Source organism: Tetranychus urticae, chromosome 1, assembly GCF_039701765.1.
Source record: "Tetranychus urticae isolate SD_2017Ah chromosome 1, NJAU_TeUrti_SD_1.0, whole genome shotgun sequence".
NCBI lineage: Eukaryota > Metazoa > Arthropoda > Arachnida > Trombidiformes > Tetranychidae > Tetranychus > Tetranychus urticae.
Genome location: NC_142958.1, coordinates 17,564,605 through 17,581,543, shown reverse-complemented (window position 1 = coordinate 17,581,543; position 16,939 = coordinate 17,564,605). Strand labels below are relative to the sequence as shown.

At 32.6% G+C, this 16,939-nt stretch overlaps 2 protein-coding genes and 1 long non-coding RNA gene across 4 annotated transcripts; all 3 read right to left on the bottom strand.

The window, feature by feature from the left end:
- Window positions 1-5,854: 5,854 nt before the first annotated feature.
- LOC149094694 (uncharacterized) lies at window positions 5,855-6,711 on the bottom strand. The gene is made up of 2 exons (XR_016200895.1): window positions 6,495-6,711; window positions 5,855-6,413 (listed from the first exon to the last, which is right to left on the bottom strand). It is a non-coding gene; the product is annotated as an uncharacterized LOC149094694 (long non-coding RNA).
- A 450-nt stretch (window positions 6,712-7,161) lies between these two features.
- LOC149094693 (uncharacterized) lies at window positions 7,162-8,651 on the bottom strand. The gene is made up of 3 exons (XM_089270409.1): window positions 8,548-8,651; window positions 7,766-8,490; window positions 7,162-7,701 (listed from the first exon to the last, which is right to left on the bottom strand). Exons 1-3 carry the CDS (start codon window positions 8,649-8,651, stop codon window positions 7,220-7,222), a joined length of 1,311 nt encoding a protein of 436 aa, XP_089126535.1. The 3' UTR covers window positions 7,162-7,219.
- A 4,567-nt stretch (window positions 8,652-13,218) lies between these two features.
- Window positions 13,219-15,320, bottom strand: LOC112538519 (uncharacterized). Of its 2 annotated transcripts, XM_089266678.1 has the most exons (4): window positions 14,861-15,320; window positions 14,722-14,792; window positions 13,855-14,650; window positions 13,219-13,778 (listed from the first exon to the last, which is right to left on the bottom strand). In XM_089266678.1, the coding sequence occupies exons 3-4, from the start codon at window positions 14,297-14,299 to the stop codon at window positions 13,237-13,239; spliced, it is 987 nt and encodes a 328-aa protein (XP_089122804.1). In that variant the 5' UTR covers window positions 14,300-14,650; window positions 14,722-14,792; window positions 14,861-15,320; the 3' UTR covers window positions 13,219-13,236. The 2 variants fall into 2 exon arrangements, with proteins under 2 accessions (XP_089122804.1, XP_025015931.1); XM_025160163.2 differs by having other exon boundaries at window positions 14,722-15,320.
- Window positions 15,321-16,939: the final 1,619 nt, after the last annotated feature.

The following is a 16,939-nucleotide window of genomic DNA, read 5'->3' as shown; positions in this document are numbered from 1 at the left end:
CTTCAGACTTGATCTTGGCTCAATTTTTGGTCTACAATTGTCTCTCTATTTTCATTGATTCTATTCTTTGGTTTTTCAACCTTTCAATGGAAACCACAAGAATAATGTTTCATTTCAAATGAAATGATGGATTTACCGTCATCAGGAAGTAACCAATCCAATATTATTAATAAATGCAATTTTTAAGCTGATAAAAAATCTAAAGTTTCTTGTAACTTTTTGCTTCACATTGAATACGTTGAAAACTGCTCAACCAAATTAAAAAAATTGAAACTTTTTTCTCGATTCTAGTCTTACATTACACTTGTTATATTCAAAAGGTTTTGCTCCAACTTTACAGGAACAATCCAAGTATAAATGTCAAAGCTTAGCCTTTATTGAACTGCAAAACTCGCCGCTTTTCTTTACAAAAGCAAGGTTCTTTATTTTCATCAACACAATGCATTGGATTGATTGGAATCAAATGTTTCAAAAATTCAAAGCTAAGTGATTGTAATGAACTACAGAATGAATCAAACTTAGGTGACAACTTTCATCATAGTCAGGCTTTGGCTTCAAGAGATTTTGGCTAAAATCACTTTTTTACTCAATAGTGATGCTAACTGAGATCCTTACAAAATTAGACTTTTGTTGAAAAAGTTGCCAAGTAAGGTAAGGTTCAAAAAGGTTGAAAAGAAAGAAAAGGTAAAATTTCCGTGAAAACAAGCCTCGAGCGATACCAAAATTATTGTTGAAAGGTCGATTGTCAAATTGAAGCGGCCAGAGTTTGATTCAACAAAAGTTGCATCTTGGCACGGAATGTTTGTTCAATGTTGTGCATCGTAATTTATTCATTTTTTCATGTTTTCTTTCCTTTGGTTACTCATGTACTGATGCAACTTGAAAGGGACTCGAAAAGGTGGAATACAATGTGAAAATGAAACGTTTCATTTTTCTCTTCCTTCTTCTTCTTTTTTGGTAACATAAAATTTTGTAATAAGATAACTCAACATTATTTTAGTTTATCTTGTATGATATGAACATTATTCACATTGGCCTGGAGCATATATTTCATTTGCTTTTCTCTTTTCATTGTTGCTACAAATTGGAGTTTCCATTTTTTTCTTCCCTTGTTCATCATCTTTACTCTACATTTCTGCTATTTTTTTCATAATAATGATTATTCGTTTACAAAGATAATAATAATTTAAGAGCTTCTCGTGATGTCTTTCCCATTACCCTCATAATCATTCTGATCAACCCGCAATGCCTACGCGTGTTCCCTTACCTCAACTAGAAGTAGTAGCCTTAACCAATCAAATACCAGTCTAAAGACGAGTAAAGGTGAGGCTGAGAAAGTCTACTTTTCACTTTCCAAGTTTATCTAATGTTATTCATGTTGTGATTGTTTATTCAACTTTCAATCTGTTTATTACTGTTTGTTACTCTTCCAGTGATAATTGCAGAGTTTTGCAACTTCAACTTGAACCGATTAACTTTACATATTGATGAGCTTTAAACTGTTCCCAGACAAAAACCAGCAACCAAGTCATACCAACATAGTCAAAAGTATGAAAATGTATAAAAAATGAATTTCTCACCAAGTATCAGACATTCAAACTACAAGTTGAATAATTGATTGAAAAGGTCGAGCAAAGAAGCGAATCAAAATTGTATCGAAATGCAACTTTGAGGTTCGTGATTTTCTTGATAATATTCATTTCTGATTGAAAAACGTTTAAGAAGCATTTCGGTTTTGAAATGGGAAAATTTTTTGTCTTCATAAGCCACAGAAAAAAGTTGTTGACCATTTTCAATAGCAATTTGAATTGCATTGATTATTGTAAAATTGGCCAGTTTTCCAGTTGGTAATAATGGAGTGACAATGCTAATGGATAGTTAATTGGTACTTTGTAATTTGTTGTATTATTCAGTTATTGTATTACCAATATAATTATAATGATCACGTTAATTCAATTCACAGTTAGTTAAATAGATTCCATTGTCATTTCAACTAATTATTACCATAATGAATGTAAAGAGTAAAAGAGATTGTTAAAGACCCTCATTCAGTTTAACGTTTCAACAATTTTCCGTTTTCCGTTTAGACTTTTTTCTGCCTTTTTTTACTCGTTATCGATATCAACCTTTTGAAATGTCAATAAATGATAAACAAAAGGTTGATCTTTAGCAACACCTTTTGAGAAACAAAACAACATAAAGTTAAACGATCAACACTAATTATCGTAATTACAGCAAAGCCAAGTCAAGCGCACGCACACCTTATTAACCTATTTATAACCCGCATCACTTTGAAAATAATCATTTCTACATTCATCTTTACCTGGATGTTTACCTTCGTGAAAAAGGTAAAATTGCGTGTTTCCAAAGACTGTAAAAGTGTCCAGTAAAAGTTTTTCGATTAAAGTTGGTCAATTTGTATGAAAGTGAATTTTGCCGAGTTTATCATGAACTTTTTTTTCCTTTTTCTGTCGAGATATTGTTTGAGATTTTTTTACTCTTGATTGATTAGAAATGGGAATTGAACTGGTTGAATGTGATTCAATGGAAATTTTGAAGCAATTTTTTTTCCTCTTTTTATTCACTTTTGCATGAAATCATTTTTTGCCTTTTCAGTCTATAACTTTGCTTTGATGCTTTTTTACCTAGTTTTTTTACTGAAGGTACACTGAAGGCTTATAAATTATGTAAATGAAAAATCTAATTAAATAGTCATTAACAAGTCTTCACAAGTAAAGGTAAAGTATAGTTTCAATAATGCCGAGATTGTTATCAAATTGTTGCCCAAATTAACTCGTCTCATTGCGATTCCCTGACTGCCATCTATGAAAGAGCAAGGCAACTCTTGATAAAGTAAGTTGAGAATGAAAATCAATATCAACTTTTCGTGACAAACTGTTGGGCAAAATGACCTGTAAATACCGTAATGACTTAATTGCAAATTGCTAAATGAGTTAATTGTTTTTTCTTTGGCATCACAATCATGTAACTTTTTAGTGAAAAAATGCAATATTAGGAAAATTTGGAAATGTTCATTAACGGAAAAATTTCCTTTGATTGATCCTTCCCATGATTTCCAAACCTGAAACTGTAGTTTGAATTGGCAAAGAAAAAAATCTCAATCAATTTACAATGATTATTAGCGAAGAGGAAATTTGTGTTCAAAATTGTTGCTACTCAAGTAACATTACAATTAGAAACGCAAATCTTGATTGCAACTTTTGTTTAGCTCTCAATTAATATCAAGTTGACAGTTACTTAATCGAAAGTGGATGAAAAACTATTTACTGTGAAAATTAATAAGTGAAGTCATGAATAGACAAAGATGAAACTTTTTTTCGTGTTTGGTTATAGTGTTGACCAGTAAATAAACCAAAATAACTATTATTAATGCTCAAATGGACAGCAAAAGGAAAGTGTATCTTTACTCTAAACTCAATGGTGGTCAATCGTATTGAGACGATGACCACTTGAGAGGTCTTTAGACACAACAATAACCAGGTAAAGATTCATTTTGAATCTCCGCCTTTCTTGATCCTGTTGACTCATATTTTTCAAGTGCAAGTGATTAATGACGGCATCGGACAGAAGAATGAAAATCACAATTGAAAATAGCTAAGAATGGAAACAAAAGGAGAAGAAGTAAAAAAAAGTACAAAATGTACTGCAAAGTTTTCTCAATCAATTTCAAACTGATATTAGTTTTGCTTTTGAAATGAACATTTTTGAACAAGTATGAATGCAATAACAAAAGTATAATAGTAAAGTCTCGAGATGAACACAATTTGCTATCGGAAATCCGTAATAATAATGGATATAAAAAAAGAGTCCGAACAAAAACAGTAATGATAATAAATAAGGAATGAAATAAAAATGACCTCAAATCTTTTTTGGGCAAACGCCTACTTGATGAAATAATCATTAATGATGATGATGATAAAGATAGTTATAATGGCAATGATAATGGTCTGATGGTAATAAGCAGTGTTAAAGGTTTTTTTTGAAATGGATAATCAAATATTATCATGGAAAAAGAAAGAGAGAGAAAAGAGGGAAAAGTAAACAGTAAACTGGAAAACTGCAAAGCTCGATCTAGGAATCCAATGGAATATTGGGATTGAAATGATTGTCATGTTAATAATAGGAAGGAGGAGTGTTAAGTTAAGGGTGTGCATCTGAAGATGATAATGGAAAGCGATGAGATTTAAAGAGGGTTGATAATGGTGAAGAGAGAAAGATATGTTTATGTTTATGTTGATGATATTGTTATTATTGTCATTAGTTAATGGTCAGCGTCATTAAAAAGCATAAAGAGACTTTAATGCATTCAGACTAACCTCAACGCACTTTTTAAATCAAATTTGACTCAAGTTTGCTAATGACTCTATCATTAGCTGCTTTGCTTTTTGGTCTAATATTTATGCAATGGCCTCAACTTTTGAATCATTTACTCGATAGCAAAACTCGATAGTCATAAAGTGTTAATCAATTTAACTTTTTCCTTTATTTGCAATGCAATGTTTTATGAATCCAATGCAAAACTTTTTAGATGAACAGTTGAAAGTCAAGTAGATGGTGAAGAGCGTGACTTTGTAAAGACGTGAAAAATTGTTGTCGTTAAAGTTAGCGTCTTTGAATGAGAGCAATATTACTAGACTCTTTACTGAATTTGCTGATCTTGCAACTTTCACCAAACTCGTTAAAAAATCATACACTAGATAAGATTTTCCTGAAATCAATTGAAAGTGAATCTAAGGAAAATCTCTGACACACAACATAAACTAACTACTGTACAATATTACAATAATACATTGAAATTTCTTAAAAGTTTTTACTGTATTCCCTAGGCTCTCTTATTTTATTTCGGCAAAAGTCAACGTGAAAAAAGCTCGTTAAACGACTCACAGGATTTTTTCATGCTTTTAAGAGACTGAACTAGAGCCTTTGAAAAGAGTTTAGATGACAACAGTAGAGCCATCTATTGATTTGTGTATCACACACAAAGGCAAAACTAACGACAGATAAAACTAGTAATGCCTTCTTTCGACTGGAATCAGACTTAAAAGTACTTGAGCGTCTTTAAGTGATGCCAGATCCAGTTTTCAATGTGCATCCCAACTGAAACTGTTTCAATGTTTCTTAAGATAAAGCCAGATATTCGACTTTGACAGAATGTAATCACAAGTACCAAAAATTCAATATTCAGTTTAGTTTCTCATTAGCTTACGTGCTTGATGGAGTGAAATTAAAACGTTTTTCAAGTCTCTTTAATTTTCGATATTCATATTATTATTGATGAGTTTAAATTAGTTTCTTACCTTGAAAAAAGGTTCTTGTTTCTTTCAAACATTAGCATTACAAATGATTTCATTTATTTATCTATTTTGCTGCCTTGACCATTCACTTTAAAAGCCAACAATTTATCCTTTCATAAAACGGTCTCATAAATAGAGACACAAGTGAAAAAACCTTATCTAATACTCTTGTGAAAGCAGGCACATAGCTTCTGTTAATCTAATGAATTTTTTCATTTCAGTAAACAAGTTGCTAAACGTTAATGCTGGTCAACTATGGTCTTTTATGCTGCAAAAGGTCATTTAACATCGTACATCTGCGAGTATCCAAACTGTTCACTTTGTTCAATCGTTTGTTTACTCTTCAAATGGTCATTTAGTGGGTAATTTAAACCTATTCCTTTAGAATCAATACATTTAGAGACGGGCGATCCTCGATTAGTTAAAAATTAATCTTATATCGGAAAATCGGATTAGAGTCGATATTTTGTTATTTTGATATATTGTTTAAATAATTTTTTTGTCCACCTGTACTTACTATCTGGTTTCATAAATGAGAATTATCGAGTACATCATTTTTTTATCACAGTTATTCACTTACAGAAATGGCGTAATCAGATTCCATTTGGAATCAATTTCCGACATTCGAAGATCATCATTCATCATCTAGTTGCTTAGAAAAACTGAACGTCATAAGATTATCGATTCCAGATACCTCGTTCTTAGCAGAAAAAAATTTAAAATATGCAACTGCAACAATAATTCCAGAAATCAGTCCAGCGGTAGCAAATAGTACAATGATTGCGAAAATTGTCACAGATTGTTTAACCTCAGTTTTTCGTTGACCATTCACACTCAATTTAGTCCTTTCATAATTTTGACAGGTATCAGAGTGAATCAGTTTTTCATTAGCATCAAGTATAGAATGTTTTGATAAATGACAGAGGCTTGGTGTTTCGCCATGTGCTGGGCAAAAATTGAAAGATTGTCAAACTGTGTCATTATCGTTCCAACGATAACAGAGAGCGGCACATTCTTCAGCAGTGAGGTTGACTTCAGTATGAAACACGTCTTCGAAAATCGTTTTTCCGGTTATTGCAAATCTGTCCAATGCTTTTGCTGTGACACAAATAAAGTCAAAATTCAATTTGAATATTTCTTCTGGTAGTTACCGTACATTAACAGAATGACTTTACTTACGTATATAAATATCGCAGCTTTCACTGTAAACGCTTGCTTCATCCGTATAATAACCTGCTAAACTACATGAACCACAACAAAATTGAAATGATTTACATGAATCGGAATTGGAACAAAAAGAGGCACATTTTCCAAGAAAACTCTCGAATGCTACAGACAATTCAATATTGTTAAATCTTTTAAACGCAATTTTCTTATATTTTGTTAGATTATCAATCAAGTAGGTATCACACGATGCATCGTGAGTTATTTTGTCAGATGAATGATTTGAAATCGTCAAAGTAAAACACTGCAAAAAATGTGTAGAAACTGAGAATGAAAATAAGATTGATCAGGAAAGATTAACTTTCAACTTTTCTTTACATAATGTTTTTCCAACGTCATGGCATGTTGATTGACTTTGCCCTGGAAATTGAATCAATTTTTTTACTTCAATAATGTGATTCCAAGCTTTTTTTGCCTTCTTGAATATTGAAAAGTTGTACCTTTTTCTTGCTTTTCACTTAATTTGTATGCATTTACATCATCAACTTATAGCTTATAACTTATTGGTTGATTGTGATGCTACTTAAAACGATAGCAAACTTTTTGCATTAGTTTCTTTATTGTGTTGCTTGAAATTCGTTGATGCTTATTGTTATCAATATTTTTTATTGTTGCTATTCACTTAAAGTAACAACCAAATTCGACAACGAATGGAATAAGAAGAATTCAGAACTCAGAATTTACAGATCTTCATCATTAAGCTGCTTAGTCCAACTGAATGTGTTACGATTAAAGATTTTATATGCATCGCTCTTAACAGAAAAATATTTGAAATATGCTGCTGCAGCAACAATTCCAGAAATCAGTCCAGTGGTAATGAATAGTACGATAATTCCGAAAATTGTCCAAGAATGTGTGACTTTAGTAATAACCTCAGTATTTTGTTGTCCATTCTCACTCCGTTTAGTCCTTTCGTAGTTTTGACAAGTATCAGAGTGAATAAGTTTTTCATTAGTATCATGTATTGAATATTTCGACAAATGACATAGACTTGGTGTTTTGGCATGTGCTGGGCAATAATTGAAAGACTGACAAACTGCATCATTATCGCTCCAATGATAACAAAGAGCAGCACATTGATCAGCATTGAGGTTCACTTCAGTCTCAAACACGTCTTCGACGATCCATTTTGCAGTTAATTCAAACCGGTCCAATACTTTTGCTGTGATACAAATAGAGTCAAAATTTAGTTTGCATATTTCTTCTAAAGGATTCACTTTACTTACGAATATAAATATTGCAGCTTTCACTATAAACGCTTGATTCATCCGTATAATAACCTGCTAAACTACATGAACCAGAACAAAATTGGAATGATTTACAAGACTCGGAATTGGAACACAATGAAGCACATTTTTCAAGAGAACTCTCGAATGGTACAGACTCATCAATATTGTCGAATCTTTTCAACGAAATTTTCTTATATTTTGTTAGACTTTCAATTAAATAAGTTCTACATGATGCATCATTCACCATTTTACCATTTGAATTTGTCGATACAAAGCATTCAACTCTGTCATCGTAAGTGCAAAATGAAAAAGATTTACAATTATCTTCAGTTGACTGAGCACATTTACGATGACAAGAACTTAAGTCAGTAGTGCCAACAACTTGAATTGTATCAAGTGTGTCACCGATTAGTTTTGTATTTTGAATCATTATTTCATATAATGAATTGGATGCATCGTCATTGACTTTGGTTACATCTGTTACTTTGTATGGAGTCAAATTAAACATCATGTTGTTACTGGGTGAAGTCAATGAGATTTCAATGTGAGTGAGTTTCTCAGAAATATTTTCCAAAGGTAACTCTTGGCTATAACGGAAAATATTCTTCAATGGCGTCATTAAAACTGAACAAGGAACTCCATTATCAGGATTTTGAATGATTCGCTCTCTGTCAAATCTCTGGCATATATTACCATTCTCAGTCTTACAGAACGCAATGGCTCTGTAAATGAGACAAAAAGTTACAAACAGAAATTGGTTATTTTGTTGTATTACTTACGTGAATGGTTCATATTTATATGAATTTTTCCACAAACAATCTTCTTCGTCACCATCAACTATAAACATAGATGAAGTTTCTAATGTGTGGCCAACTAATTTCATGTTTTGCACCTTGAATGTATCTATCGAACAGAGTGTAACAAAATATTAATAAATTGCAGAAGTTTGTTCAGATCTTTTGAGTACTTTTTATTGTTGGAAAGTCCAAAATCGTAACATAAATAATTATCTCTTTAGAACTAATTATTGGTTCAATTTTTGCGATTCTTGATGCTGAAATTGTTCCAGTCTTGACAAGTGCTTCTTTAACTGCATCTTGGATTTGATAATAATATTGTTTGAAGTAATCACAAGGAGTATCTAAAATATTGAACGAAATTTCCGTATATGAATAGACAAGAAAATTTAAAGAAGGCATGATTTGCCGATCTGACACAGATATTATATTTGAACATAATACATTTGTAGTTACCTGTGCAAGTGTAGAAAAGTGCTATTGTCTTTTTGGCTTTTGGGTCGGAATAGCAGTCTTTAACGGAGGAATTTTCAATTCTATCTGAAGAACTCTTTTCATAACCATAATTGAAATAACTTGTTGAAAAGTTAGCAACCATTTTTTCCTGAAATATTGGAAGAAACATTCAGCGAAAGGAATAAAATGTAAGTCAAGATATGTAAATTGCGTAAACTTAAATAATCCAAGATTAAAACGAGCCAATCCATTTTAGAATCTAAGTGACCAGTGACCTTTTCATTAAACTTGAATGTTTCGTGTTCGAGTTAATTTAGTCTAGGAACTTTTCTGAACCATTCAACTTTATATTTTCCTATTTCGAATCAACCTTAAACTGTTTTGCATTTATAAAAGCGATTAAAAGGATTTGAAAATTGATCTAACAAGAAAACTTCACGAAGTGGTACCAGCCGATTTTGATGTGATTTCTTTGCGAAAAATTGCTTTGAGAAATCAAAACTTTCAATCTCCCATAGATGAAAATTGTTAGAGTCTCAATTTTTTGATGATCGATTTACACTTTATCTGTGTGCCCTATAACTATTATCGCAGCACCAAATGACAGACAAAAGATTGAATTTCTACACTGAGAAAATTCCGACATTTCAAAACTATTAATAGATTTTATATGTTTATTTGTAGCGCTAAATTTTCGATTGGAAACCCTGCAAAAGTGCGTATCAGCAGCTAAAAAAGAAAACTATTTACTTGACGAGTGCTTTCGAATGAGCTATGGAACATCGAAATCGATTGGTGCCACTTAGTAGAGTTCCCTTGTAAGCTTGGTAAGCAAACCCAGAATATTGAATTAGATCATTCAGAACTTGAACCTTAATGCTTCGTTTTATTCTTACATCTCTGTCATAGGCTTTCAATGTTGTACCAACAAGTGTGTAATCAGTTTGTTTATCCTCCTAAAATGAGAATATTTTTATTATATCAATAATTTCTGCGTGGTTTTGTGTGACTTACTGTACGTTCACTGAAATACTGAGTTGTAACGACCTTTGGATAAAATTCTCCACTAACCACCTTATTTATATTGTTCATTTCCCATGCATGTATTCCAATCTCTTCTCGATTATCCTGAAATTATAATATTGTTTTTAAATTATTGAAGTAAAAGATGAGAGTTAGGAATGTTATTTGTCTTCTTACAAAAAGTACTGGCCCCAAGTAACGATAATTCAAATTAAAGTTGAGTAATTTATTCAAATCAAGTTTATAGATGCCATAAGTCAATGATGAATCTTCAACTAGACCAGGTGCTGATAAATCCATTGGAGAAATGGAACAATTTCCTGTCTCTGTAAATTCGTATACAAGTCCTAATTGGTAATCATAAATTATATCAGTTGTAATGGTTTCATTATCCTTCCCATAAGTAGAAGTTTTGACTCGCGCGATTTGGTACTTTTCATCAGCATAAACCTGTAAAACATGGATTCCATTATTCATAGAGTTAACATTAAAATACTGCTTACTTGTTCTTTCTTAGCTGGTCCTGCATTTGAGCTTTTGGTTTTTGCAATAAAGTGTATTGTTTGTTGAGTTAATTTTGGAAGAGGCGCTCTGGCTTTGATTGAAGATTGACTAAAGTATTTATCGCAAACTATTCCAGGTTCAGGCTAAAGCAATGTTCAAATTTGAAGAGAAAAGGTTATTTGGTCAATAAATGAACATGAATAGCACAGTTGTGTAATTTTATTACTCACTGTAACAATAGTATCAAAATTTTGTTCAACTCGAGCAATAGCATATAAGTCGTACCAAAATGTACTGTCTATTAAAACTTTCGATTTGGGGTCATAACCAGTAAAAAAAGCCCGTGTCGGCCTTTTTAATCCTTCAACACTGTTACCTTTGTAGTAAAACGTCACATTGAGATGTGGATCAAGAGCTGCGGTCGCACTATGCTGTTTAACGCCCCTAATAATATCATCTTGACCTAGAATCTAAGATTGTATTGAATTAACCCGTGTGGATAAATTATGGGACTTTTTGGTTTTTTTCTTATACACTACTCGTCAAAAGTATCTCGATAGATAATGCTTGTATCATAATATTTCTATAAAAATTCACGTGCAATAGTTAGATAGTATAGCTTTGATATTTGAGAAATTAAGAATGAAAAAACAAAAGCCACTTCACAATCATCGCTCAAACTTAGAGAAGAAAAATATGTTTTAAAGAAATTAGTTTAATGAATAACCACATGAAAAATTGATATAACTAAAAAAATACATCAATCAATGAAACTCGCCAAGACCTTTCAGATGTAGTACAATCGAAAAAATTTGGATTAGTCGTGCGAAAGATATTCAATTTTACATGGAATTTTCGTTTCAAAAAGTTTACTTACGAAGTCGTTAGTCTCAAAATTTGTTTCTGTCAATGAGATTTCAACATATATATTATTAAAAAGAAATTTTCAAAAATTTTTTTCTTAGAGTTTAAGCATTGATTGTGAAGTGACCCTTGTTTTTTTCATTCTGGATTTCTCAAGTATCAAAGCTACCCTATTCAACCATTATCTTACGCGATATAAGAAAAAAACTAAAAAGTCGCATAATTTATTCACACAGGTTATTTGGTCAATTACAAGTTTTCTCAAATATTGAGTGAGACTTATTAATTATTAAATAAGTTAGTAAAAAACTTACCCAGACAGGAGCGAATTTATCAATTCTGAATACAACTGAAGGTCCAACCAATAACAAATGAGTACCTATGGTATTCCCAAGCTTGGTTATGTAACCATTCCAACCTTTACGATCTTTGCGATACACATAATAATCACAAGAAGCTCCTAAGATCAATTGAGATAGAAATCTTTATAACAATCAGAAGCAAAGCTAGATTTTCCAGCGCGAACACTAACCATTAAATAATCGTTCGTATTGATTTTCGCTTGTATAAAATACATTGAACGGCTTTTGGTTGTTTATCTGGACCACTATTTTGCCTCTTATTGTTCCATTTGCAGATTTAATGTACTCGTCGACGTTAATTTCCAACGCACTATCTTCCTACATAAAATTATGATAAGTGAATGACTGATAGACAAATGAAATAAGAAACGTCTACTTACGTTGTCCGTAAGCTTTGCTTTTATCAACCAGTTACCATCTTCAATGTCCAATGGAAGCTCAACGAGCATCACTGAAATAGTTTATTTGAAATGAAAATGTAGCACAAAAAGTCTTCACAATCGATGTAGTGAGAGTTACCTGAATAAACTTCATTGATAATTGTTGTCCAAGTAATTACAAACACTGTTAACAAAAGCATAATGTTCAGATGATGGGTAAGACTGACGATACAAAAAAGTTTCACCTGAATAAATATCAAATCTTTAAACGCGAATTCCGGTTATTTTCCCCTGGAATCAGTTGATTATGAAAACGCCTAGAATAAATTAATACAAAATAGCAATGTTATCATTTATATGATGATTATCAATTTTTGATAAAACGTCTTTATTGGTATTAATTGTCGTGCGAATTGAACTTATGTGCTAATTGTGATGTTAGTGACGAACTCAGGTAATAAGTGAATTGGATTGGAATTTTGATTTTGTATATCGGATGGTTGACTAGTTAGACACAAAACATACAAATAAACTGGTTTTTTTAATCGATAATCATCAGTAGTCAAGGGTTTTTTATTTTTTGTGATAAAATATTTGTTATACTTATTAGGGTGCTTCAGCGAATGGGACAGTGATAGAACTTTAATGAAGAGGATGTCGAATTTACTCATTTTCGATCAATTTTTTCTTATGCATTACCTCAGGCTGTTTCTAAAAATGTTTGCATTATTTATCTATCTGACTCACCGTTCGTTAGGTATGCACGAAAGGACTAAGAAAATTGAGGGTGCGTTAGTGATAAAAACGTCCATGCGAAAGAAACACAAACGAAATTAATGATTTATATATTTAGTGAAACGATCGAGCTGAGTCCATACTTTCTGTTTGAATAGCAGAAAATTAGCACTGAATAAGTCGAAATTCGATAAGAACCGCAAAATCGTATTTTGACCATTTCAGGTCTATGCACGTAATAAGACATTTTTGAGATATATCTTTACCAGATTGATAAACTTTATTAAAATTTACCAATGAAACTATTGATCAACAGACATAAAGTTGGTATTAATATTTTATTCCAGTCATTCATTTACACGAACAGCATAATCAGATGACATTTGCAATGAACCGTCACCATTCACAGATTGACTTTCGTCGTTTAGCTGCTTAGACCAACTGAATGTGTTACGATTGTAGATTTGATTTGCATCGCTCTTAACAGATGTGAATCTTGGATATGCAACTGCAACAACAATTCCAGAAATCAGTCCAGTGGTAATGAATAGTACGATGATTACGTAAATCATGCCAGAATTTGTAGCTTTAGTGATAACTTCAGCATTTTGTTGCCTTTTCTCATTCTGTTTCGCCCTTTCGTAATTTTGACAGGTATCAGAGTGAATCAGTTTCTCATTAGTATCGCGTCTTGAATATTTTGATAAATGACAAAGACTCCGTGTTTTACCATACACTGGGCAATAATTGAAAGACTGACAAACTGCGTCATTATCGTTCCAATGATAACAAAGAGCAGCACATTGATCAGCATTGAGGTTCAGTTCCGTGTGAAACACGTCTTCGACAATCGATTTTCCAGTTATTGCAAATCTGTCCAATGCTTTTGCTGTGACACAAATAAAGTCAAAATTCAATTTGAATATTTCTTGTGATAGATACATTAACAGAATGACTTTACTTACGTATATAAATATCGCAGCTTTCACTGTAAACGCTTGCTTCATCCGTATAATAACCTGCTAAACTACATGAACCACAACAAAATTGAAATGTTTTACATGAATCGGAATTGGAACAAAAAGAGGCACATTTTCCAAGAGAACTCTCGAATGCTACAGACAATTCAATATGGTTAAATCTTTTAATCGCAATTTTCTTATATTTTGTTAGATTATCAATCAAGTAGGTATCACACGATGCATCGTGAGTTATTTTGTCAGATGAATGATTTGAAATCGTCGATACAAAGCATCCAACTCTGTCAGCATAGGTGCAAAATGAAAAAGACCGGCAATTATCTTGAGCTGACTGAACACATTTTCGATGACAAGAACTTAAATCAGTAGTACCAACAATTTGAATTGTGTTAAGTTTGTCTTCGATTAGCTTTGCGTTTTGAATGACCATTTCAATGAATTGGATACAGCGTCATTAATTTTGGTTACATCTAGTACTTGGTATGCAGTCAATTTGACCTTTTTGTTGTTATTGGGTGAATTCAATGAGTTTTTTATCTGAGCGATTTTCTCATGAATATTTTTCAAAGGTAATTCTCGGCTATAGCGGTGAATATTTCTCACTGGTTGCGTAAAAATTGAACAAGAAATGCCATCATCATCTTCAATTTCCTGTAGCTTTCTATATTCGAATACCTGACACTTATTACCATTCTCAGTCCATTTTAACTACTATTTTGCCTCTTATTGTTCCGTTCGTAGATTTAATGTATTCATCGATTATTATTTCCTTTGAGCTATCCTGCAATAAAAAATTGTGTTGAGTGAATGACCGACAGGCGAACTAAATAAGAAACGTTTATTTATACTTACTTCAATTGTAAGCTTTGCTTTATCCAGCCAGTTACCATCTTCAATGTCCAATGGAAGTTTAGCAGGCATCACTGCAGTAGTTCACATGAAATACAAATGTATCATTAAAAGTCATCGCAGTCGATGTAGTGAGAGTTACCTGAATAAACTCCATTGATAAATGTTGCACAAGTAATTACAAACACTGTAAACAAAAGCATATTGCTTTTTTAATGGTTAAAACTTTTATTAACTGAATCGAAATTGCAAATGTTTTAAATTATGCTTTTTCTTCAAAATCAAATGGAAAATGAAAACGCCTATTAATATAAAATCAAATGAATAGACACAAAATGAACAATAACAAGGTTGATTTCGCTGTCTTTTGTTTTCGAACTATCAAATTGATGGTGTCCTGTAAACTCGCCACATTTAAGCTTTAAAACAAACAGAGAGTCAAACCCTTTTACAACTTTAAAGAAATCTCGCCACTAATTGTTACAGCTATGAGTAGTACGAGAACATACGCTTCAACTCCACAGACCGGAAACAAAATTACCTCCACCCCCTTTCGCATGATTAATTTTACGCTCGGCTGACTTAACGCTCGACTGACCTAACGGCTGACCTTGACACCGTCTTTCGATATTATTGTTTTTAATGCTTCAATGATTTTTGACACCATCTTACGGTATCGTTTTGAATGCTTCATTGATTTTTACACTCGACCGTTTGATTTTCTTAATACCATATTCCCTTCTGCAATTAACAAGTATAATTACTGAGGGTCAAATGTCAAAATGGGCTTTTACCACTTTTATGCTAATTCTCTCATAAGGTGATTTATCACATTCACTATTTTCAAACATGAGAATTAATTGATCAAATAATGAGTTTATATTGTTTGAAATGTAAAGTGATTAATGGAATTACTTAACTGTCAAATAAGGAGATTATTCATGAAATGGTTTTTCCCTTTTCATGAATTGAGATTCATGGAATTACTTTTTTACCAAATAAGAGGATTATTCAATAATTACAGTTGTTCAGGAAATTACTCAGCTGTCAGATGAGATAATTTATTTAAAAGTTGTTTGGGAGTCTTGTATTTAAGCTGAAATTTTCTCAAAAAAAATATCACTAAATTCCCATCATTCTACCAGTTCACTTTAACTATAACTATTCTTATCTTTAACCATGGGAAATGGTAAGTGTGCTTTTCTAAGGCAATACTTTGCCGATATTGCTTTGTTTGAATTTTTTTTCTCTTCCTTCCAGAAAATAACCAGATGATCATCAGATCAACCCGGCGGAACCCTCTTTTGGTTGCTGGCGCATCAAATGAGCAAGATCATCCTCCTCAGCAAACTAGGGTTCCTGGCGTATCATCTGAGCAAGACAATCCATCTGAGCAAACTGAGGTTGCTGCCACATCAATGGAGCAAACAGGACAAAGAATTCGCGTTCGTGATCAATGTTTTCAGTGGCGTTGCTCAACAACTAAATGGGCCTTTGATTCGGATGGTAGACGACAGTGTGAAATAAAGTGAGCGAGCTCGCACTTACCATGAAAACCTTGAAGATCAAGAGGACCTCACTGACAAAAACGAAGTCTCTTGGTTGGAGTTAAAGGATACGCCATCGCTCGATTCCCTGGAAGAAGAAGCGAGAAAAGCAATCGTAGATTATCCAGTACGTTTTATGTGCCTTTATTGTGAAGCACATTCAAGAGGATGGTGAATCTTCGGGAGCATGTGGTTGGTAAAAACCACCCAAATCACAAAAAATGGCACATTCAGTGTCCAGCTCGCAGAGACGGAGAAGAAATCCCAAACGAGGGATTCGTTGATGAGGGAACTCATCTTCCACGAAAATATCCCTGGGGCGCATTCAAATGTGTGGACCCGTCATATGACGAAGGTAGAGAGATATTCAAAGTATCAGAAACTATGCAGCAACAATTTGACACTAACTATATTGATTTCCGTTCGCGGGCTAATGTACCTTCATAAATGTAATTGCTTTAACTTACATTTCAATAAAAGACTCAATTTCTGAAGTAAATTCAACTTTGAATCAATCTCTTATGGTCTTATTCTTTCTTTGTCAAAGGGCGCTAGCGAGTACAAGGTCCAGGGGGTAGAATCATTTCCCCGAAATTATTCATATATGTTCCAAAATTTTTACACAATTTGTTTTTAGAAATTTGATAGCTTCGGCAGGAAGTTTATTGCCGGTA

Bases quoted from the DNA above. Each gene is read 5' to 3' on its own strand.
- LOC149094693 (XM_089270409.1), bottom strand. From the start codon at position 8,651: ATGAAATTAGTTGGCCACACATTAGAAACTTCATCTATGTTTATAGTT. The intron at 8,491-8,547 runs GTAAGTAATACA...TCTCATTTACAG, and splicing joins TATAAATATGAACCATTCAC to AGCCATTGCGTTCTGTAAGA. The intron at 7,702-7,765 runs GTAAGTAAAGTG...TTTGTATCACAG, and splicing joins AAGCTGCAATATTTATATTC to CAAAAGTATTGGACCGGTTT.
- LOC112538519 (XM_025160163.2), bottom strand. From the start codon at position 14,299: ATGGTCATTCAAAACGCAAAGCTAATCGAAGACAAACTTAACACAATT. The intron at 13,779-13,854 runs GTAAGTAAAGTC...TTTGTGTCACAG, and splicing joins AAGCTGCGATATTTATATAC to CAAAAGCATTGGACAGATTT.